Below are 24,075 nucleotides of genomic sequence, written 5' to 3' on the forward strand. Positions count from 1 at the left end.
TTTCGAAAATCAGCCAAATTTTCTCAGGCACGTAACTTTTGATGGGTAAGATTAAACTTAATGACACTTATATATTTGAAATCAGAATTAAAATCTGATTCTTTTGATGTCTCTATTGGTATCAAAATCCCGTTTTTTAGAGTTTCGGTTACCATTGAGCCGGGTCGCTCCTTACTTACAGTTCGTTACCACGAACTGTTTGATAAAGAAACTCAGAACCTCAATGGTTTTTTGGTAATGATATTTAAAAGTTATAAAAAAGAAACAGTTTCGATCCACGATTGTCACTAAAATTGGGTGTTCGATACTTGGGCCGTTGCTCTTCGGAGGTACCAGAGAGTTTGGAGCACCAAATTTTCTTGTGCTTATTCACCTGGCAGGAGTTAAACGTAGAATTCTAGATGGGGGAGGTTGCCATTTTGAAAAATAGTTCGGTTAGGACAATGAAACTTTCGGGAATCAATTCCGAGACTCGGTGATTTCAAGCTCCTATCTCTACCTCTTTCTTGTTTGTAAGGCTTAGAAAACTGCAGAGAAGACAGGTCAATAGCTGTCTCGACCTTGTAAAAAACTTCTTTTTTTCAGTCACTTTGGTTAAAGCCTAATTTATTTGGCTCTAGGTGCTAGACCCAACACGAATGATTTTGTTGAGTATTATGAGTGATGGAGATTGGATTTGTTATTATTATTTTTCTTTTATACTTTATTTATCTATTATTATTTTTAATTCAGTTATTTATTTGTTTATCTATATTTTTTTCTTATGTTAGGTTATAGTTTATCTATTTTTGGTTTATTTATAATAGTTTTAATTAAATAGTGGAGGTTTATGTAAATAATTGAGTTAATAGGTAAGTAGTTACGTAGACTTTCGCGCAATCGCAAAACTTCATAGGTTGTCTCCAGCGTGAAAGTGTTTGGTAATTTATTTATTTGTTTGTGAATGTGGTTTAATAAACTTATGAACTTATAACTTATGAACTTTGAGTGGGACTTCTCGGCCTTTTTTCTCAAATTTAAGAAACATTTTCTAAAATTCTTTAAAACATTGTGGGTCAGAATTTAGGAAAGTTACAATAATAAAAACACTTTCCTTGGGCCTTGTGTGCGCTCTAGATATATTTATGAACGTTTCACTTATATAACACATAGTTCGTCACAGCTCATTGCCCCTTGCAAGGTGAAGGGACGGAGGTGGATGCTTCAGAAGGCCTTCCCTGAGCATGGTGCAAGTTCAGGAAACATTCCTGAAATATTTATTCACCTAACTCAACTGCTTTGTAAAATAGGGACCCCCCCCTTATCTAGAACTTTACCGAATTAAAAAGAGGAACGCATTAAAAAACGACCTGCCTTAAATACTTGAATTTATCTTCAAAATTCAAACAAAAAGCAGCAATGGATAAACACCAACATTTATTACTGAAGATGGCACACTATCTTTCAATGACTATAACCGCCAAAAAATGTTCGCTTTAGAAACCACATTTTCTTACCAAATAGATATGGAATAGGAGCGGAAAAATGCTGATCTTATAAGACAATTTGGAACGTGTTGTATATTAAGCTACTAGAAAAAGAGACGGTGCTCCTCCCCTACTCCCTCGCTCCATCAGCAAGAGTAAGCCATTTAGGCCTTCAGCCCGAAAAGAGTGAAAAACTTCTAAGGGTTGGACCTGAAGTGATTTGACATAGGAACAAAGGGATTAAAACTATGAACACCACTTTCAGTGTACCGCCTGGTGACTTAGTAAAAAAGTAGACATTAGTGAAATAGAATCAATATATTCTATTTCAATATATATTTTAATAGATAGGTTTTTTGCCACTCACTTTAATATATTCAAAATGCCGTAATATGTATTTGTATACCTGACAAAGTAAACTACGCAATCTAATGAAAGACAAAATAATAAGCCGAAAAAAAAACACCGTAAGACCTTCCCTCTATTTCAAAGTACCTGAAGAGAAAAGTATGCATTAATTTGGTGTCAAACAAAGTAACCAAACACTAGATGGCATTGGTGATTATTCTGTTCGACACTAGCGCCAGCTTCCACCGTCATAAGTTTCCAGTACTCTGTGTTTCACTCCACGTGAATGTAAGGCGATGCTTGGGCCTATGTCATTTTAAATCTAGCTTTATGGGTTTTCCTATGTGCGTGTGTGTTTTGTAAACAGTTTTAATATAATTTTTGAAAGAATCTTTTAGTTTAGTGTTTGTTTTGTTTTTGTTATGCCCTGAGGACTTTTATCTATATTTTTTGCTCATTATTTCATTTTCTTGCACAGAGGACGGTTGAGTGGAGGTCTCGACCGCAATATCTGCATTCTATTCTTCATTTTTCGCTGGCTGGAATTATCATCATTTTTTCTTCGTTAAAATTTTTACTTTTGGGTGGGGTGGATAGGTAGGGGGAGAGATTTGTTTGTTTGTAACCATTTACAATTAAAAAAGATCCAAGTTTCCATCTTTTTTTTTCGTTAGCTGAATTAAAGTATGACCACAGAAAACACACGAATATACGCGAACTTCATTCATGTATGGACTTCATTTATATATATATATATATATATATATATATATATATATATATATATATATATATATATATATATATATATATATATATATATATATATATATATATATATATATATATATATATATATATATATATATATATATAGATATATATATATAGATATATATATATATATATATATATATATATATATATATATATATATATATATATATATATATATATATATATATATATATATATATATATATATATATATATATATATATATATATATATATATATATATATATATATATATATATATATATATATATATATATATATATATATATATATATATATATATATATATATATATATATATATATATATATATATATATATATATATATATATATATATATAAATTCATATATCGAGGCTAGTGTTGGTCCTAGCAGTCCTAACCGAGTAATTAGCACGCTGGAGTCGAAATCCTTTGTCCTTAAGAACAGGGGTTTAAGTCCTGGTGTCGCTGGTTATTTGGGTTGGAACGGGGTCAGTGGCTTTACCCTGTTAGCTCAGTCAAAGTTGACCCCGCTCTAAACGGGTACCCTGAAGAAACTGGGGAAGGTAAACAGGAAGGCTGTGCGAAAGCATAAGATGGCTGGCCTCCAGCCCCCATTGCACTTCTTGGCTGAAGGGTCATGAAACGGAGATCAGCACAAGCGATAGGGACTATAAAGCCTAGTGCCATTTTCTTTACCTTCTTTTTTTTAACAAGATTGGTGTAGATTATTCAGCCCTGTAGAAAATAAAAATATTTCTCATTCTTTTCAAAAGAGGTTAAGCCAACATAGAAGCTTGTCTAGAGGTTTCTTAACCCCGAATTTTTTAACCTCACAAGCATTAAATCAAAGATGAATGATTCATATCAGTCTGTCCGTGAGTCATCCTTAAATAGGTTTGCATACTTGGCTACTTGGAAATTAGAAACACTTCTTGAACAGATCTATTTTGATCTAGAAATAGATGTTTCTACTTTAAAAGTGCTACTCCAAACAAATTGTATCGTAAAATTGGTATCCACTGTGAAAAGGCTCTTTTCGAGAAGAGGTAATAAACTTGCATGAAAGTACTCCGTTGGCTTTGACTCGATTCGTGACTCATATAATCATCCATCTAGACTGTTCCATTCTATCTTCCGTATTTCTGAACAAATTATACCTTCCGAGCGATAAGATGTATTTTCCACAAAATTAATTAAAGAAATACGTCGTGCTTGGCTCCGCATGGCCTGTTAAGGAGGGGAACATACACATAATTTTTAAACACTAGTTCATAAACAGTGAAAAAAAAAACAAAAAAAAACAAACAAACAAACAGAGAAAAAGGAGTAAGGTTTCGGCAACTTATGAGCAACTTATAATTTATTCGATCGCTCATCATAAGCGAGACCAGCTCTAATGGAGCCTAAGAAATTAATAATAACAGTAAGATAATTTTTTTTCAAACACTAAACGAAAAGTTATATGGAGACTAATTATTTTTAGAAGTCATTCTACCGAGTGGCATTCACAAACCGAATCATGTAAGGTGACCATCTTTTGCTCTACTTTCAGAGCCCCTGGATAGACGAATGCCAGATAGTTGAGAAAAAACTAAAGATAAACGAAAAAAAAAATATTAGAAACTTAGGTTTGGAAACATTTAGCGAAAGAGAATTAGCATCAAACCAAAGTTAAACTCTCTCAAACAGGGCAAATAATTTCTTACAAGCCGAAGTCCCCGTTCTCTCATAAGTAAAAAGGATAGTATCACCAGCAAAAGCAATAACAGGATCCAGAAAAAGAAAATTAATCTTTAACATTTAGGGAACGAGAACATCATGATGATATAGAAAACAACAATTTAAGAAATCTTAATAAGTAACAACGAAAATTGGGTCATTTACATAAATTAGAAACAATACTGGTCCTGGAATTAATCCTTGTGGGACACCACACACACCTTGGTCAAATTTCTAGGGTAGGCGGTAATGCGGATCAACGGAAATTATTCTACCAGATATGAAAGACCAAAATAAGAAAGCTTGGAGAAAAGAACACTGTGTGCTAACTAATTCAAAGCTTAATTAAACCCTAGTTATCTGTTACTGCGAAAGAATTGCTTTATTCACATTTTCGGTTAAAAAGGCTGAGGTAAAAAAATAAATGGTCAAGACCTGTTTATGGCAAAAAAATTTCCTGTTAGGGAAAAATAACTGTAATATTTGATTGTCTTGATAAAAAGTACTTCAACCAAAAATGTTGTGTTTGTCTGTTTGAACAAATCCTATTCCCATATTTATTGCAAAAAAGTGCACATTATTTTTTTTCAGATTATATTTAGATTTTAAAATCCTCGAAGATACAAAGTTGGAAATTTACTAGACCAAGCAACGTGCAAACTTCGAATAGCAGCAAAATGGTTGTCAAAAAGTCCATAATGAGCATGCGTCACTGGCTTTCATTATTTATCATTTTTTTTATCATTTACTAAGCAACAAAAGCAGACATTTCTAGATTGCCATTTCGGAAGAAAGTCTAAGTCTATATACAAAAGTCTATATACTAAGAAAAATATCGTTCTAGGCAATAGTATACCAGAAGACACATAGGCATTGGTTTTCAGATTTAGCGGAGAAATTTAGACCCTTGTTAACCTCACATGGGTATTCTTAGGAGGGCTTCCAGTTTTGGTCTTCTAAATTTTAGGATGTTCAATATATAGTTGGATATTGATTATATGTACCTTCCTGTAGTCAAACAAATTTTCCTCATTTCTTTAAAAATATCCAACGTACGTGCCCAAACAAGATCAAAGCAAAGAGTATTAATTTCTCTCCCCCCTCTTGCTTCAAGAATATATTAACTCGCCACTTCATGTTTCTTCAAAAGCCGTCAAACAACCTTCTACGTGCACATTGTTTGGAAGTTTAATTTGAAGGCACACTCGGGACATTTGGTAAGTCAACAAGAAAGAAGATGCGTCTTTGGAAAGTGAGCTAAGAAGCTTTTGTTGAACGGGAAATTTTCAAACTCTCATCCAGGAAAAGTATCTGTTTCAAAGAACAAGGAAATGAGAAAAATGAAGAAATTATTGGGAATCCTTTGTCCGAGGGCAAAGGTTCGATTCCTGGTGTGGCCGGTTATTTGGTTTGGGACGAGGATCAGCGGAGTGACTTTTTAAGCTCAACCAGAGTCGAACCAGCTCTAAATTGGTGCCCGGAGAAATCTGGGAAAGGTAAGTAGGAAGTGTGACACTTCCTGTGCATATGTTCACACATGCACAGATACACATAAAAACGTACATGTAATGTTGGATATATTTTTGCTTTGGTTCTGGTAAAAACAATAATATTTAAAATCTTTTCCCCTGACAAACTGAATTGTAAATTCATAATCTGGATTGTTAATATGCCATTCCATTCCAGAAATGGCCGTAATATCATCGAATTGTGCGTAATGATCAGGGTGATAGAAAATGTGCTCAGCTAAATCCGAAACAAAAATTCCAGGAGGCTTTAGAAAATCACAAAATCACCAGGGGACTTGATTAACACCTAGGAGAATTACAGCAGTTATAGCAATCAATAGGATTGTTTTGCAATGGAACAATTAATTCCATATTCATTTATTTTTATCCAGTTGCTTTGGTGTTATCATTGAAGCAACTCTATTAGCTTCTGTAACCTATAGTCTCAGTCACAGGAATTGTATATATTGATATTGGTTGTTTTTATTTCTTGGGTTTGGATTTAATTTTTTTTTTTTTTTTTTAGTTTTTATCTTTGTTTTATCAGCGTTGAAGACGCCTCGTTTCATACAAGCTAAATATCCATGTCACTTTAGTTTTTATCTTATCTTTCTACTGGCCGTAGTCCGTTTGTTTGTTCTTCGTTGGGATTTCTCTCTTTACTGTTCTTTGTCATGGCTGACCATTTCAGCTTTAGATTTTTCATAAAAATTTAATAATTTGTACTTACTTTTGACAAAATGTATCAAGGTACCAGCTGAGATCAGTAGATCAGTTGATTGAAGAGTAGGGTACTTCTCAAGTATGAACCTCAAAACCTTCAGAACATCAGCTAATTTTTCATGTGCTTCGATACGAATATTTTCAAGTTTTTCTGTAAAAAAATGGAAGCATTTAACAAAAACAATTTAGGACAGACTTGACGTTCTATTCACTTCGAATTGTGGGAAGGCTTTTCTGGTATTATTTTCTTGCTTTCGAATGGATACATAAACTGTTATTTTATTATAAAACGTTCCTAGCAAAACTGCTCTGGTTTTTATTAGAAAACTTTTGTGCTAATAAATTACTATTCTTCTTAAGTCAATTAAAAAATTATTGTTAATTTAGTCCATGTATAATTTATTGTTATTAACAGAAATTGCAATGCCACTACTACTACTAAAAACAACTCAATACAGTACCAAGTCACCTGATGCCATCATGGCTGCACACACCTCACCTTCACCCCAATCTCAAAACCTCACTCTTTACTCGGCCCCATATAGTTTCATTCTTCTTTGAATCTTTCTTATGACCTCTCCCAGGGCGTTATGGATCACCCAATCTTCTTATGGATCGAGAAGGACAGGCAAAAAGCACAAAGTTCGGTAATTTGTTTTTCTTCATCCGTGAGACACGACCAAAGTATTTTACCCTTTCTTTCACTATAGTCCTAAAATATGGAACTGAACCACATTTTCATACAACAACTAATTTTGTGTAGGGTAATTTAAACGATAATCTAAGACTATCTTTAGAGAATGACTGTCCCCTCCTTAACGCCTCGCTCTTTACGCTAAAGTTTTTTATTGTTAAAAATAAATAAATTTGTGAGACAGATCAAACTTTAGTGTAAGGAGCGAGGCGTTGAGGAGGGGACAGTCCCTTTCATATACAGAATAATTTCTGTTCGTCTTAAGTTTTAATATCGCTCCTTACTTTCAGTTAAAAAAAACTTGTTTTTTTTAATTTCTGAACGTTTTTGAATTAATGCAGCTTTGATTTTGGCTCACCCTACATGAATAACTAAAACGAAATTTGTGCATTAATTTTACTTTTTTTTTTTTAGCTAAATCACTTTCTTGAAATTTTGTTCTGACATAACTTACGAATTAACTTACGTAACGAAATTCTATATCCGTATATTTTTATTACGTCTATTAGGGGGTTCGCCCTCCTAGGCAATACCTCGTTCTTTACACTAAAGTTAGAATTTTGTTCAAATTCTTTAAGAATGAACCCGTAGTGACAAAGGCCGTTAATTAGAATAAATAGCTCTGACGGAAGTACAAAAAGCTTTAGCGTAAAGAGCGAGTTAATGAATAGGAGGCAAACCCAATCATATACGTAAAAATTCCTGTTCGTTTTAGGTTTTAATGTTGCTCCTTACTTTCAGTTGAAAAAATGTTTTTTTTAATTTAATTTCTGATCGTTTTTTTAAATAATGCTGGGAAATCCGGCGCCCCCTTCATAGCGATGTCCCTTCCCCCCTGAAAACTTCCTGCATGAAAAGATATTCCCACGTAACACTCGAACCCCCCCCCCAACTAATATAAGAAATCCCCCCTGAAAACTTTTGTATACTTCCCAATAGCCAATACTATATGTAAACATTGGGAAAACTTTACAACTTGCAGACCTTTCCCTGGGGACTGTGGGGGATTAAGTCATCCTCAAAGACATAGTTATTGTATTCATCGACCATGCTGAACAAAATGGCTATCTCAAAATTTTGATAGGGTGACTTTAGGAAAAATGAGCGTGGGAGGGGGCCTATTTGCACTCCATTGTTGGTCACTTAAAAAGAGAACTAGAAATTTTAATTTCCGTTTGAATGAGCCCTCCTGCGATATTCTAGAACCATTGGTTCGATACGATTACCCCTGGAAAAAACAAAAAAAAAAACATTCAAAAATAACAAATAAACACGCATCCGTGATCTTTCTTCTGACAAAAAATGCAAAATTGCACATTTTTGCAGAGCTTGAAACTTCTATAGCAGAGTTCTCTGATACGCTGAATCTGATGGCGAGATTTTATTAAAGTTCTATGACTTTTAGGGGGTGTTTTCCCCTTTTTTCGAAAATAAGGCAAATTTTATCAGGCGCGTAACTTTTGATGGGTAAAACTAAACTTGATAAAACTTATATTAGTTTCGGTTACTATTGAGCCGGGTCGCTCCTTACTTACAGTTCATTACCACGAACTGTTTGATCATGTCATTGTTAGCAGATACGGTGCTACGGAAATCCTGAGTCATTCTAAAATTAAATACTGTTTTATCTGATAATGCTGTTATTGTCTGTTTTTTTTCCACCCTTTCTTTAGATTGTTTTGCCGTTAGTGATTGTGCATTATATTTGTGTATTTTGAAGTTTCTTTATTTCTTTTTTCCTAATACTCAGCTTGTGATATATAATCATACTACTACTTATGCAGTGACCGTCACCAGTAGTAAGACTAAACTAAAACAATTAAAAATAATAAATTATATACAAAGTAAAATAAAAGTACATTTTGTTTAATAACCTAATTCTGTCCAAAGCAAAAACGAAAGCTAGTCTCCTTGACCTTCTTGGATCTGTTTCATTAGCATTGAGTGAACTAGCACTTGGACAGAGGTTAATTGCATTGGGTGAAGTGAACTTTACTCTATCAGTTTTAACACTACGAACCAGTCGACATATTCGACTCAGCTTGATCTGGCACCAAGTCAGGACTTGAGAAGTTTTTTTAACGCGATTTTCAATTTGTCATCTTTTATCCCTCCAAAGAAGCATATCAATAATATTTATATAGTTCAGGATTAGGGAGTGTAGAATATGACTGCGTTTCTAAAAAATCTTATTAGTTCTAGGGGAAGGGTGAGAGAACAAGACTCCATTTTTTTCTTCGATCATATCGATTTCAATTCCTTGCAATTTAAAAAGGTGCAGCATGTTCACTTTTCATGCTAAACGGTTTTTACAAGGAGTTATCGATTTACTTAATCTAGGGCCATGCCCCTACTACTGCAAGGGCCGGCTCTTAAACATATATTTTGAATCATTCTGAGATAAAAAATATATTTCATTCTGAAATATTTATCAGATGACATGATCATCTTGAAATGGAAACGCAGTGCCAATGAAATTACATTCTGTGCAACTAGTTTTTTCGATAAACCAATAACTATCGCCCAAGAACACTTTGGTCCTATTAGGGCCAAAATTAACACTTTGTGGCTCGAAATGGTAATTACCAGTACTTTGCGTGTGTTAAGATCTCTTTTTTCACGTCCAAAAGTTATTGAAACTTCAATTTTTGGTTAGAATGAGCTCTCTTGATAGTCTATGGCAGCTGGTTTGACGCACACAACAAAAAAAGAAAACAAAGAAAAGAAACATGCAACTGTTGGTATAATTCTCAGATTACACACAAATGCACATATTTTGTAAATGTGGGGTCATTACTTCTGCTACATGGGGTCAATACTTCTGCTAAAAATTAATAGCTTTATCAAACAGTTCGTGGTAACGAACTGTAAGTAAGGAGCGACTCGGCTCAATAGTAACCGGAACTCTAGAAAGAGAATTTTGATATCAATATATACATCAATAGGACGAGCTTATTATGCTGATTCAGAATATATAAGATTCGTTAAGTTTAGTGTTCCCATCACAAGCTACGAGCCTGAAAAAATTTGCCTTGTTTTCATAAAAGGGGTGTAGGCCCACTAAAAGACATCTAAGCTTAATTCAAACGACACCGTCAGAATAAGCGTACCAGAGAATCCTACCATAGAGGTTTCAAGCTCCCATTGACAAAAACGTGGTATTATGTTGCTAGAAGAAAGATCACGAATGGCTGTTCATTTATTTTTTATTTTTTTTTTTTTTTCCAGGGGTGACTGTATCGAATCAACGGTCCTAGAATATCGAGAGAGGGCTCATTCAAACGGAAAAGAATAGTTCCAATGCCCTTTTTAAGTGACCAAAAAGATTAGAGGACAACTAACCCCCCTCCTACGCCTCTTGTTTCCTTAAATTCGTTGTATCAAAATTTTGAGGCATCTGTTTTGTTCAGCAGAGTTGAAAGGTTCAATAACTATGCCTTTGAGGATAACATAACCCCTCAGAGCCCCTGGGGAAAGGTCTGTAAGTTATGAAATTGGCCTATAGTTTACGTACTGTTATTGGGAAAGTATTTGTTATTCGGAAGTCTGCAGACATTTTTCAGGGAAGGGGTGGATTTTCTGCTGGAGAGGATTCCCCATATGAACAACTTACCGTGGGGAAGAAAGTTAGTGGGGGTGAACTTTCATCGGGTTGGAATTGTCTGTGTTGGAGTTGTCCGGGTTGGATTTGGAAACCACTGGTCTTGAGGATCTATCAGTGGGGGGGGGGACTTTCCACGGGAAAAATTCGCCACGAAGGTATTTTGTGCGGAAGCAAATTTCCGCTAGGGGGGGGGGGGGTATTCCGGGAAAAAATTTTCACAGAGGAAAGATTTCCGGCATCATCTAAAATCAATCAGAAATTAAGGTATTTTTCAAATTAAAGTGTGCCAAAAATAAATTTTATGGCGGAAATTTTCAGCGAGAATAAAATTGTCGGGGATGAGTTTTACTGGCGGGGTGTTATTTTAAGTGTGAGAAAGTTTCTATGGAAGAATTTTCCGTGGGGGAGGCAATTTTTCATGGAGGAGGAGCTGGATTTGCCGGCATTATTTAAAAAAGATGAGAAATTAAATAAAAAACAAGTCTTTTCAGCTGAAGGTAAGGAACAAAATTAAAACTAAAAACAGTTATCACGTTTATGAAGGGGGTTGCCTCCTCCTCAGTACCTCACTCTTTACGCTAAATTTGGCTTTTTGTCCCACTTTTCTAAGATCGACTCCTGAAACACAAGGGCCATTTAAATAGAACAATAAGATGCTTTTTTAAAAGCAATAGAAACTTTAGCGTAGATTTACATTAATATTTTAATAGCATTGTTTCGTACATTACTTAAGCAGTTTGAAACTTGTATATATAAGATATATTGATATAAGATGTTTTTTGCATTATTGGTTACGTCATTATTTTTGTTAATTTGACAGGCTATCAATAAATCATTGATTCATTCAAAATCGTAAAAGCATATTTATGCACCGACCCCCAAAAAAGGCTCCTTGCCTGTATCAAAGGTTTCATCTTTATGTTTGTCGGGAATCGTTATTTGGGCAATAAAACTTTAAGTTTATGGTTTATATGTGTTTCAGAACTATATTTGTAGCACAATTTTTAAATTTTATAAAATGAAAAACATTTCAGCAATTATAAATATACTTTTTTTAATACTCATCAGTAACTCATATTTAAAACTAGGATACAAAGATAAGATGTAATTCGTCTGACATGAAGAATCAATTTGTCAATTAACCGTAATTAAGTAAGGTTTGAGAAAAATTTAATTTTTAAATTTTTGAAAAGCTGTCGCCGCTTGTTTGAAGGTAACTCTAAAGCCAGCCAAGTTAATTACTGATAAATTAATTAGCACCTATAAAAATAAAAGATAATTTTTCCAGTGCTTTCACTGTGTCTGATCAATTTGGATTTTAGGGTTTTTGCGCAGGAAAAAAATAACTTGATTTCAGGAAACTGGTCGGACTTTCAGTCCTAGACGGGATTACTACCAAAATTACATTCATAAGATCATTACTGCATTTTATTGTAGATATGTATTATACCAAACGCACCCAAGAACTAAAGCTAAGTTAATCCTAGTAAAACAATTCTTACTTCATAATATGCAAAATAATTGTAGCTAACACATTTTGCATGCAGACCCACTCTACTTTGCCCCCCTCCCCTAATGTCCAAATATATAGCCCAAACTATATGTTTTCCAGCTATTCTCGCAATGCGTCTCAGTTGTTTCAACCCACATACCTGTAAATTGAATTAACTGTGACGAAACAAAAGCTGGAAAAACAAGTTACGGGAGGAAGAAATACGGTGAAAATATATAAATTGGGCTATATATTTGCACATTCGGGGGGGGGGAGAGTAAAGTATAGCAGGTCTGCCTGCAAAATGTGATAGCTACAATTATTTTGCATAATATGAAGTAGAATTGTTTCATTAGGATTAACCTAACTAAACTTCTTGGGTGTGTTTGCTATAATACGTAAGTATCCATTTTATATTAAAACTTCATGTTTGGTTTGGGGTCCTAAAAGTCTTACGTATCTAAAAAGTCAGTAATTTCCTGTCTTGTCACACTGTCAGTATGAACAATCGTTCACTTCACTCAGTATTGGGTCATCTTAAACGTAATATTCTAATTTGTTTTGGATCAATTAAAACAACTTTTTCCACAAAATATATTTTTCAAAAAAAAAAAATTAAAGAACTCATTTAACCAGAAATGAACAAAATAGAATCAAATAATCTACCAAGCATACAACTACATCAAATCAGTATCAATAAATAAATGAAAACCAACGCAAAAAGAAATTAAAATAAATAATAGAGTCAAACTTAAAACTAGCACAAATTAATATGAGTAGGGTTCTACAACCGTATGCTTTCTAAAATCCAGAGTATAATTTGTGCTTTTCTGAAAAAATTTCAAATGAATTCACTGAAAAAAAATGTGCATTGTTAGTTTAATATACACATGCTGATATTTATTCCTTAAAATCTTAGTTAATTTTTGATTTCTTAAAGCTACAAAAATGAAAATATTTAAAAGAACTTTTTTCACTAAAGTACAAATTATATTCTGGCTTTTAGAAAGGATAGGGTTTTAGAATCCTACACATATTAATCTCTGCTCGGTTTGAGTTTGACTCCGTTATTTATTTTAATGTCTGCTTGCTTTGGGTTTCATTTATTTATTGATACTCATTTGCTGTGGTTTTATGCTTGGTAGATTATTTGATTCTATTTTGTTCATTTTTCGTTTAACGGAGTTCTTTATTATTTTTTATAACTTATTTTGTGGAAAAAGTTTTTTTGATTAATTTCTGTTCGTTTTTTATTGACATAGTCTTTTTCAGGGAAAGAGACTGGGCCTTTTCTAAATTTAAACAACCACTCCTTCCATGGTAACCTTAAATATCCCCTGGGCATAACTTACAACTCTTGCCCCTAATCTCTGGAGTTTTTTTTTAACCCCCAAAAGCCTTGTTATATGATATTTTGACTATTTTGAAAAGAATGGCTATCTCAAAATCTCTTTTAGATGTATTTCGGGACCATACGACGTATGTGTTTGTGTGTGTGTGGGGGGGTAGCTGCCCTCCAATAGCTTTCTACTAGTGTAAAGGGCACTAGCCCTTTCAATTTCCAATCGAATGAGCCCTTTTTGAAGTTTCTACGAAAACCCTTTCTACACAAAAAACCTTATATGCCCCCAGGCATAACTTACAACCCTCGCCCTGAGGGCTGCGGGCGTTGTCATCCTCAGAAACATTATTTCTAGAACTTTCAACTACGTTGAAAAAAATGGATATCTCAAAATTTTTATTTGATGTGTTTGGGGAAATGGTGGGTTTGAGAGGGGGGTTAGTTGCCCTCCAATCACTTTTGACTTTTAGAAAGAGCACTAGCCCTTTCAATTTCCATTTGAATTAGCCCTTTTTGAAGTTTCTGCGACAACGTTATCTATACAAACCGTATATGCCCCCAGGGAATAACTTACAACTTTTGCCCTGAGAGGCGTGGGGGGTTTGTCATCCTCAAAGACATAATTTACAGAACTTTCAACTACGTTGAACAAAATGCCTATCACAAATACTTGATTGGGTGTTTTGGGAGAAATGGTGGGCGTGATAGGGGGGTTAGTTGCCCTCCAATCACTTTCGACTATTAAAAAGAGCACTAGCCCTTTGAATTTCCGATCAAATGAGCCTTTTTTGAAGTTTCTACGACAAACATTTCAATAAAATGGATATCACAACGTTGAACAAAATGGATATCAACGTTGAACAACGTTCAACGTTATCAACGTTGAACAAAATGGATATCACAAAATTTTGATTGCAGGTGTTTTGGGAAGTGGTGGGTATGAGAGGGGGTTAGTTGCCCTCCAATCACTTTCAGCTTTTAAAAAGGGCACTAGCCCTTTCAATTTCCAATCGAATGAGCCCTTTTGAAGTTTTTACGAAAATACTTTCTATAAAACCTTAAATGCCCCCAGGGCATAACTTACAACCCTTTCCCTGAAGGCTATGGGGAGGGGGGGGGGTTGTCATCTTTAAAGAACTAATTTCGAGATCTTTAGACTACGTTGAACAAAATGGCTATCTCAAATTTTGATTGGATGTGCTTTGGCAAACGGTGGGCATGGAAGGGGTGTTAGTTGCCTTGCAATCACTTTCGGCTATTAAAAAGAGCACAAGCCCTTTCAATTTCCAATCGAATAAACCCTTTTCGAAGTTTTTACGACAACTTCTTCGATTTGAAGTGCCCTGGTCCAAAACCAAAAAACCCAAAAAAATAAATAAATCAATAAATAAATAACACATTGTGCAAGCATCGTTCTTCACTTAAAGAGAGCTATTGCACTGCCTTTGATTGGATAGTTGGATGCAGAGACTCAAGCATGAGAAATAGAGGAGTGGATGAAAATTCGTTTGTAGGTAAGTTCAGGTGAGAATAAAAAAAGCTTTGGATTGACATGTATTATACATATGAAAAATGACTTAATTTAAGAGGATATCTTACAATTAAGTTTTAAAATGTTCGAGAAACGATGAATTATGAGAATATCTTTACATTTCGGAGGGAAAATGAGTTAGACAGTACTACCAATTCACGAAAATATAGGAAAGGGGGACGTACTCGTTATTTTTTTGTGGGGGTGAGGTTGGGAAAATGACAAAAGTGTAGTGGTTGACATAACAGTTCGTGGTAACGAACTGTAAGTTAGGAGCGACCCGGCTCAATAGTAACCGAAACTCTAAAAAACGTAATTTTGATACCAATAGATACATCAAAAGAATCAGATTTTAATGCTGATTTCAAATATATAAGTTTCATTAAGTTTAGTCTTACCAATCAAATGTTAAGCGCCTGAAAAATTTTGCATGATTTTCGTCAAAAGGGAGAAACACTCTCTAAAAGTTATAGAACCTAAATGAAAATCACACTATCAGATTCAGCGTATCAGAGAACCCTACTGTAGAGGTTTCAAGCTCCTATCTGCAAAAATGTGTATTTTTGCACTTTTTGCCAGAGGAAAGATCACGGATATGTGTTTATTTGTGGGGTGATCGTATCGACCCAGTGGTCCTAGAATATCGTGAGAGGGCTCATTCAAAGGGAAATTAGAAGTTCCAGTGCCCTTTTTAAGTGACAAAAAATGGAGGGTAACTAGGCCCCCTCTCACGCTCATTTTTTCCCCAAAGTCACCCGATCAAAATTTTGAGATAGCCATTTTGTTTAGCATGGTCGAAAATATAATAGCTATGTCTTTTAGGATAACTTAATCCCCCAAAGTCCCCGGGGGAAGGGCTGAAAGTTATGAACTTTACCAAATGTTTACATATAGTATTGGTTATTGGGAAGTATACAGACGTTTTAGGGGGTATTTTTTCTGGTTGTGGGGGGGGGGGTCGGGGGTTATGTGGGAGGATCTTTCCATGGAGGAAGTTTTCATGGGGGAAGGTAAATTGCTATGAAGGGGGCCTCAGATTTTCCAGCATTATTTAAAAAACGATCAGAAATTAAATAAAAAAAAGTTTTTCAGCTGAAAATAAGGAGCAATATCAAAACTTAAAACGACCCTAAATTATCACGTATATGATTGGGTCCGCCCCCTAGTCAATACCTCGCTCTTTAAGCCAAAGATTGTTTAGCACTTTCATAAGAGCTATTTATTCTAATTAACGACCTTTGTGATTAAAGGGTAATTTTTAAAGAATTGGAACAAAATCTAAACTTTAGCGTAAAGAGCGAGGTATTGACTAGGGGGCGAACCCCCTAATATACGTATTAAAAACATATGAATATAGAAGTTCGTTACGTAAGTTAATTCGTAAGTTAACATATATTTATTACTAATAAAAACGTTCCTAAATAAAATTAAACAACTTTCGAGAAAGTCATTTAACCAAATAAAAGTAAAATGAATATGCAACTTTTGTCTTAATTATTCATTCATGGTCAGCCGAAAGTAAAAACCTGCATTAATTCAAAAATGTTCAAAAATTAAATAAAAAAACAAGTTTTTTTTAACTGAAAGTAAGGACCGACATTAAAACTTAAAACGAACAGAAATTATTCCGTATATCAAAGGGGCTGTCCCCTCCTCAACGCCTCGCTCTTTACGCCCAAGTTTTTTATTGTTTTAAAAAAAAGTTGTGAGAAAGAGTCTAACTTTAGTGTAAAGAGCGAGGCGTTAAGGAAGGATATTCCCTTGCATACAAGGAATATTTTCTGTTCGTTTTAAATTTTAATATCGCTCCTTACTTTCAGTTAAAAAAAAACTTGTTTTTTTTTATTTAATCAAACAGTTCGTGGTAACGAACTGTAAGTAAGGAGCGACCCGGCTCAATGGTAACCGAAACTCTAGAAAACGGGTTTTTGATACCAATAGATATATCAAAAGAATTAGATTTCAATGCTGATTTCAAATATATAACGTTTATCAAGTTTAATGCTACCCATCAAAAGTTACGAGCCTGAGAATACTTGTCTTATTTTCGAAAAAAAGGGGGAAAGACCCCCTAAAAGTCACAGAATCTTAATGAAAATCACACCATCAGATTCAGAGTATCAGAGGACCCTACTGTAAAGGTTTCAAGCTCCTATCTACGAAAATGTGGAATTTTACATTTTTTGCCAGAAGAAAGATCATGGATGCGTGTTTATTTGTTATTTTTTCCCCCAGGGGTGATCGTATCGACCCAGTGGTCCTAGAATATCGTGGGAGGTCTCATTGGAACGGAAATTAAAAGTTCTAGTGCCCTTTTTACGTGATCAAAAAAATTGGAGGGCAACTAGGCCCCCTCCCACGCTCATTTTTTTCCCAAAGTCACCCAATCAAAATTTTGAGATAGCCATTTTGTTCAGCATGGTCCAAAATAGTATAAATATGTCTTTTAGGATGACTTAATCACCCGGAGTACCCAGAGGGAGGGCTAAGAGTTATGAACTCTACCCAATGTTAACATATAGTATTGGTTATTCGGAAGTATATAGATGTTTTCAGGAGGTTTATTTCTGGTAGTGGGAGGGAAGGGTGGGTCGGGGGTTATGTTGGAGGATCTGGTCATGAAGGAAGTTTTCATGGGGGAAGGGAAATTGCCATGAAGGGGGCGCCGGACTTGCCAGCATTATTTATTGGTTATCTGGAAGTATACAACCATTTTCAGGAAGGATTTTTTCTGGAGGGGGGGGGGGCTAGAGGAGGGGGTTACTCTGGAGAATATTTCCGGGGAGGATGTTTCTTTGGGGTAAGGGACATTTCTATGAAGGGGGCGCCGGATTTCCAAGCATTATTTAAAAAACGATCAGAAATTAAATAAAAAAAAACAAGTTTTTTCAACTGAAATGTAAGAAGGAATATTAGAACTTAAAACGAGCAGAAATTATAACGTATGTGAGAAAGTTCTCCCCCAAGTCAGTACCTTGCTCTTTACGCTACATTTTTTTTTAGTGCATTCAAAAGAGCTATCTATTCTATTTAAACGGCCTTTGTGATTCAGGGGTTTGTGAAGAGCGTGGTATTGACTAAGGGGAGAACCCCTCATATACGTAATAACATATACGTAATAAAAAAAAACAATAAAAAAACAAGCGATACGGCTCAATAGTAATTGAAACTTTTAAAAACGGAATTTTGATGTCAATAAATGTATCAAAAGAATGTGTTTATAATGCTGATTCTAAATATATAAATTTTATTAAGTTTAGTATTACTCATCAAAGGCTACGAGCCTGAGAAAATTTACTCGATTTTTTAAAGAGGGGGAAACATCCCCTACAAGTGAAAGAATTTTAATGAAAATCACACCGTCAGATTCAGCGTATCAGAAAACCCTATTACATAGGTTTCAAGCTCATATCTGCAAAAATCTGCAACTTTGTATTTTTTGCCAGAAGAAAAATATACGAATATAGAAGTTAGTTACGTAAGTTAATTTGTAAAGACATCCATTTAGCAAAAGAAAAGTAAAATTTTTATACAAATAAAAGCTGCATTAACTAAAAAGAGATCACAAATTAAATAAAAAAAAAACAAGCTTTTTAAACTGAAAGTAAGTAGCGACATTAAAACTTAAAACGAACAGAAATCAGTCCGTATATGAAAGGGGCTGTCCCCTCCTCAAAGCTTCGCTCTTTACGCTAAAGTTTGACTCTGTCATAAAAATTTGTTTCTTAAAAAAATAAAAAATTTAGCTTAAAGAGCGAAGCATTGTGGAGGGGAAAGCCCCCTTCGTAAAAGGAATACTTTATGTTCGTTTTAAGTTTTAATGTCGCTCCTTACTTTCAGTTTAAAAAACTTGTTTTTTTTTTATTTAATCATATCTAAAGGTAGCATGCCAGTACAATATAAATGGTAGTAAATTCTGCGCAGCTTAAGTTAATGGCCAAGGAATAAGGTGAACATATTGCTTGATGCCTTTTTTTATGCTCTGTTCCAATATAATAGTCGCTTTACTCGGAAATTCAATTTTAAGCCCTTTACTATCATAGTTGCCGCTGTTAGCACCACTTTTGTTCAAATCGGTTTACGCATAAATTGAATCGACCCTGACAAAATCGAGAACCAGAAATATACAGTTCGGCTATATATTTGCACCTGAGGGGAGAGGGGTAAAGTATAGTGGAGCTGCAGTTAGAATGTGTTAACTACAATTATTCTGCATATAATGAAGTAAAAATTTTATTTTTAACTCTTTTATATAGCCAAAAATAAGAGGAAAATATATCATCTTTGAGGGTTCGTAATGGGCTTAAAATTGAATTTCTGAGTAAAGCTTTTATTATTTTCAGAAAGAGCTGTAAAAAGGCATCGAGTGGTATGTTCACCTTATTCTTAGGTCAGGAATATAAACTGCCACAAATTTACTTACATAGTTCGAGACATTCCTTATTCTATATTATTTCCAAATACAATTTCTTTCCTAAGCCTATGTCTTAGGGCTATAGCTGGGCCATTAGGGAGGGGGGGGTGGTGGGGCATTGTAAGTAAATTGATCATGATATACTGTATCTAATGTTAGTACTTTTGATGGCATGTTTCCTTTAGATGGGGTCAACAACTACAAATTTACCAGGCAATTTTTTTAATATTTTGAATAAAAAATCACAAAAAATATTTTTGGCCGAAAAAATACCAAAAAATATTTAATGAAGTTTAGGAGGGGTAAATGCCACTCCCTCTTTGGTGCCCCCGGACCTGTGGTCAGACCAGAACGTCAGATTGAGTAAATTTATAGTTTCTATTATTTTTGAAATTTTGTTTTACTATTTTGGGTATTCATTTTCTTCAGGCAAACAATATGGAGTAGGATACTTCATTTATGGGCCCTCCAAGGGCTTACAATTGAATTTTCAAAGGAAGCGATTTGTAGTATATATTTGAAAGAGCACAGAAAGACGCATAGTGTAGCAAGTTTACCTAGCAAAATGATACAAAGGATTAGTTATAATTACCAAATTTGTTAGGATAACTGTAAAATTCTGAAGTTTCGGAGAGGATTGGATCTTCTATTATATGGACAGTAATTCGTGAAAATGAAGGGGAAGGACAAGGACAATTATCGATCTTCAAAATGAAAATTCTACAATGGTTGTTTTTCAAAGTCTTGGGGGGGGGGGTGGTCTTTGCCCCCAATCTGCACCCCTGTTCTGGTTCACTTGCCTGGCTGTTGGCCCAATAACTACTTGACCACAATGAAATCTTGTTAGAAACGAAGGTGATATTAAATTTTACCAAGAGGAAAAAAATACCGAACAAAGTACAGGAGAGTAGCTTTTCTGAAAGAAACAGTATATTAAAAAAGTAGTACCATTCCATCCCCCAATACCCCCATCCCATCTCCCAATGCTTTCTGAAACTAAACCCCACTTCCTCGGTCCATCAAAATCATTCGCCCTGACTGATCGCGAAAAAATTTAAGATAATTAGAAATGATTTAAAAATATGGATAACACTAGAAGGAAAAATGGTAATCTTTTTAATGGAAACATGCTGCATGTTATAAAATAAGAATTTTGTTGTTTTCGTAGTCTCTTTTAATACTACTACTAGTACTTTACTACTAGAGTTGTCTCTTCGAAGATAGTTTTGTACCAGATGTTCTTACATTCAAGTAAGCGGAAGTAAAAACAGAAAATTAAATAGCGACTATCCCGTTTGAAAAATTTTCCGGGGAAGGGGAATTCTCAAAACAGTAAAAACACTGGATTTGCATGGGGCTATACATAAGTAATTAGTAATACGCTTTGCCCTCTAACTTAATATCATGTTTCTTTCACAGTTTGATTGTGATGTATGCGTCTTTAGTAACTGAAAAATCTTCGTCAATTGCTGAAGATGAGTGGTATCAATGGGTACCTTTGTGGTGAAGAAAGGACAAGGAAGGGGGTTGAGAAGATTGATATACAACCATCTGAAAAGGTCTCGAAAAAGATCATTCACAAACGTTCAAAACCAAAATTCAGGGCTGGCTGGTTAAAAATCCCAGAATTTAGCACATGGCTGGAAAAAGACCTCTCCTGGGATGATAAGGCTTACTGTTGCAACTAAAAGAAATCTTTAGTTCGTGGAAAAGTCTGTGGAAATGTGGAAAAGCATATGGGTTCAGGCCATCACAAAACTGAGGTCAAAAGCCAAGACACGGCCAATCAAGCTATTGTTCCACTGGATCGAGTCTAAAGTATCAATAGGAATTTGTGGGGGGAGGATTTTTTTTTGAAAATCCTCACCCCGAAGCACGTTCTTGAGAGGGTAGCTCTGGGAAGCAAATTGCAAGGAATTTGATACGTCAGTGGCTTGGTCCTCACTACAGTGAACAACCTGTTGAGACTCTGAAAAGTAACCATTTTCCCTTACGATGCACGAAACCATTGACACAGGAGTAAAACAACAGCTTGCTACAGCAATACTTTGATGCGGCATAGCTCTTGACATTCAGGCTGATATTTTAGGCCTTATTAAATGTCCCGACGGCAAAGCCGGAACACTTCAACCTCTTGGAAATTACTCTTAAAACAAGAAGCATTCCTTTAAAGAACTGGATCGGATTCTCTGCGGATACTTTCAACGCCATATTTGGATCAGACAGCTCAGTAATAAGCACTGAACCGAATATCAGTAATTAGAACTGAACCGAACATCAGTGGTTTTCTTGAACCAAATCAATGGTTTTCTTGAACCAAATGTAGTAGACATTTCATTCATCTTGTTGTTTCGTACTCTTGTAAACAGCTACCAGAGCAACGGGAGGACCTATGCAGGACAGTATATATACAATTCAGTGTTAGTGCAAAAAGGCGATTGGATTTTGAGAAGCCTCGGGTTTTTGAGGACCAAATCACGCCAATGATCACAATCTTCAAGCTTTTCAAGAACCCACTATTCAAGATACAAATGGATTCCTAAGTTAGGCGTTAAAAATTTTGTGACTTCAACAAGTTGCTCCGGAGTGAAAACCACTGTTCAACAAAATCAAGCCAGAATTTGAAATTCTAATAAGAAATCTGGCAATGAATTTCATGAAACCCAACTACGTCCCAACCGAGTAGATGTGGTTGAAGACTTCACTTACCTGAGATCTATTCTGTCGAATGATGGCTTGATCACAAAAGAGCTTACATCTCGAATTGCCAAAGCTTCAGCACTTGTCAGGAGGCTTAGCAGCATCTGGCGAAAGCCAAACATAAGCCGCTTTGCCAAAATGCGCATTTACAATGCGTCAGTCAGCACCGTCCTACTGTATGGAGCGGAGAGGTGGCCAGCTGCAAAATCTATCCTCAGCGCCGTCGATGTCGCTCAGACGAAACATCTCCGAAGAATCGAAAGACTTCACTGGACTGACTTCGTTAGCAACCAGACTCTTTTGTAACGTACGGCTGAAACTCCTTTCTCGACACAGCTCACCCAGCGTACTGTTCGGTGGTACAGCCACCTCCTTCGCATGCCACGTGACGCCCCAGCACGGGTCGCATTCGACTTCGAGCCCACCCTACACGGATGGAAGCGACCCAGAGGACGCCCACCCACTAGGTGGAAAGACAAAGCCAATGAATTCCTCACCCACGCCCACATCCCGGTGGAAGAACCTGCGAGCCTGGCAAGCGATAGGTCAACCTGGAGGCGCCTAGTCTCATCGTTCTCAACGCCGAACCATCCGCGGGAGCCTTAAGTCAGGTAAGTCAAGTCAACTACGTCCGATTGGTTTCCCTGTTTCAGCTAAACCCCTTCTGGAAGAGGAATATGTGCTGTTACTGGAAGCCTACATAGGCATGCAGGCCTATGAGTTTCTGGACGCTATCCAGTCTGACAAAAGAACGATGTCTTTAGATGCATCAGTTTCATTAATATACAAAACTGCCAGAAGATTTTATGTTGAAGCTATAGTTCAAATACAAAAGAGATTTCCCTTTTTTCTTTTTTTCCTCCCTCCTTCTCTCCACTTAGGGATGTTTAAGTAAAATCAAACTAAAACCAAATACAAATTTACATCACCGGCACTAAAACTAACTTTTTTTTTTTAAATAATTTGAATAATTTCTCTTTTCAGCTTTATAAACAAATTGTAATTTACCTGTATCATATACCCCCTACCGCTCAAGCTGACAATGTGAAGTCAGAAAACAATTCTTACTTCATAATATGAAGAGTAGTCGTAGCTACCACATTTTACATGCAGACCCGCTGTACTTTACCCCCTCCCCTAATATGCAAATATATAGCTAAAATTTGTTTCTAAAGTATTATATTTTTATCATACTTAGATACGTTTTATTAGGATTAATACAACGTCATTTCTTCAGTGGTAGTGGGTATTCCTATATCATACAAGTACCGTATTTTCTATTAACAAGTTGACAAGATTTTTTTCGGGGGGGGGGGGGGGTTACTCAAAGATTTTTTCGAGGAAAGGGGGGGGGTTTACTAAAAAAACCTAAAAAAACATCAACAATTTGTTTATGTCCATTTTTGTTACGCTTTTACGAGTCAGACAGACATTTCTGGGGGCGGGGGTGTCCAAATCACCTTAAACTCCCCCCCTTCCCTCTCTGGGTAAGGCCTTGAGCAGCAGTAGATATCCTAAATATTCTAGGTTTCTATTAAATTCATTTCATTTTTAAGTATTCTTACAAAACTTTCAACATTTATTTACAATTTCTTTTCCCTTCTACGCCAAACATGACTAGACACACTCCCCATCATCAAACTGTAAAATTTCAAACATTTTCCTCGAAAATATCAACAATGGCAAATTTGAAAACTCAAGCTTTATCTTCCAAATTCCCCCCATTCAAACCAACATTTTCACCGGCATC

General features: G+C 35.4%; 1 protein-coding gene across 2 annotated transcripts in view; it reads right to left on the bottom strand.

The window, feature by feature from the left end:
- Positions 1-24,075, bottom strand: part of LOC148942553 (rho GTPase-activating protein 45-like) — a 311,254-nt gene that overhangs the window by 123,205 nt on the left and 163,974 nt on the right. For both annotated transcript variants that reach the window (XM_089102066.1, XM_089102067.1), the window contains one exon: positions 6,556-6,699. In XM_089102066.1, the coding sequence (XP_088958192.1) occupies positions 6,556-6,699 (144 nt within the window). The remainder of the gene's footprint in view (positions 1-6,555; positions 6,700-24,075) is intronic.

This window comes from Artemia sp. Qi Xiang Cuo, chromosome 16 (genome assembly GCF_049724085.1).
Source record: "Artemia sp. Qi Xiang Cuo chromosome 16, ASM4972408v1, whole genome shotgun sequence".
NCBI lineage: Eukaryota > Metazoa > Arthropoda > Branchiopoda > Anostraca > Artemiidae > Artemia > Artemia sp. Qi Xiang Cuo.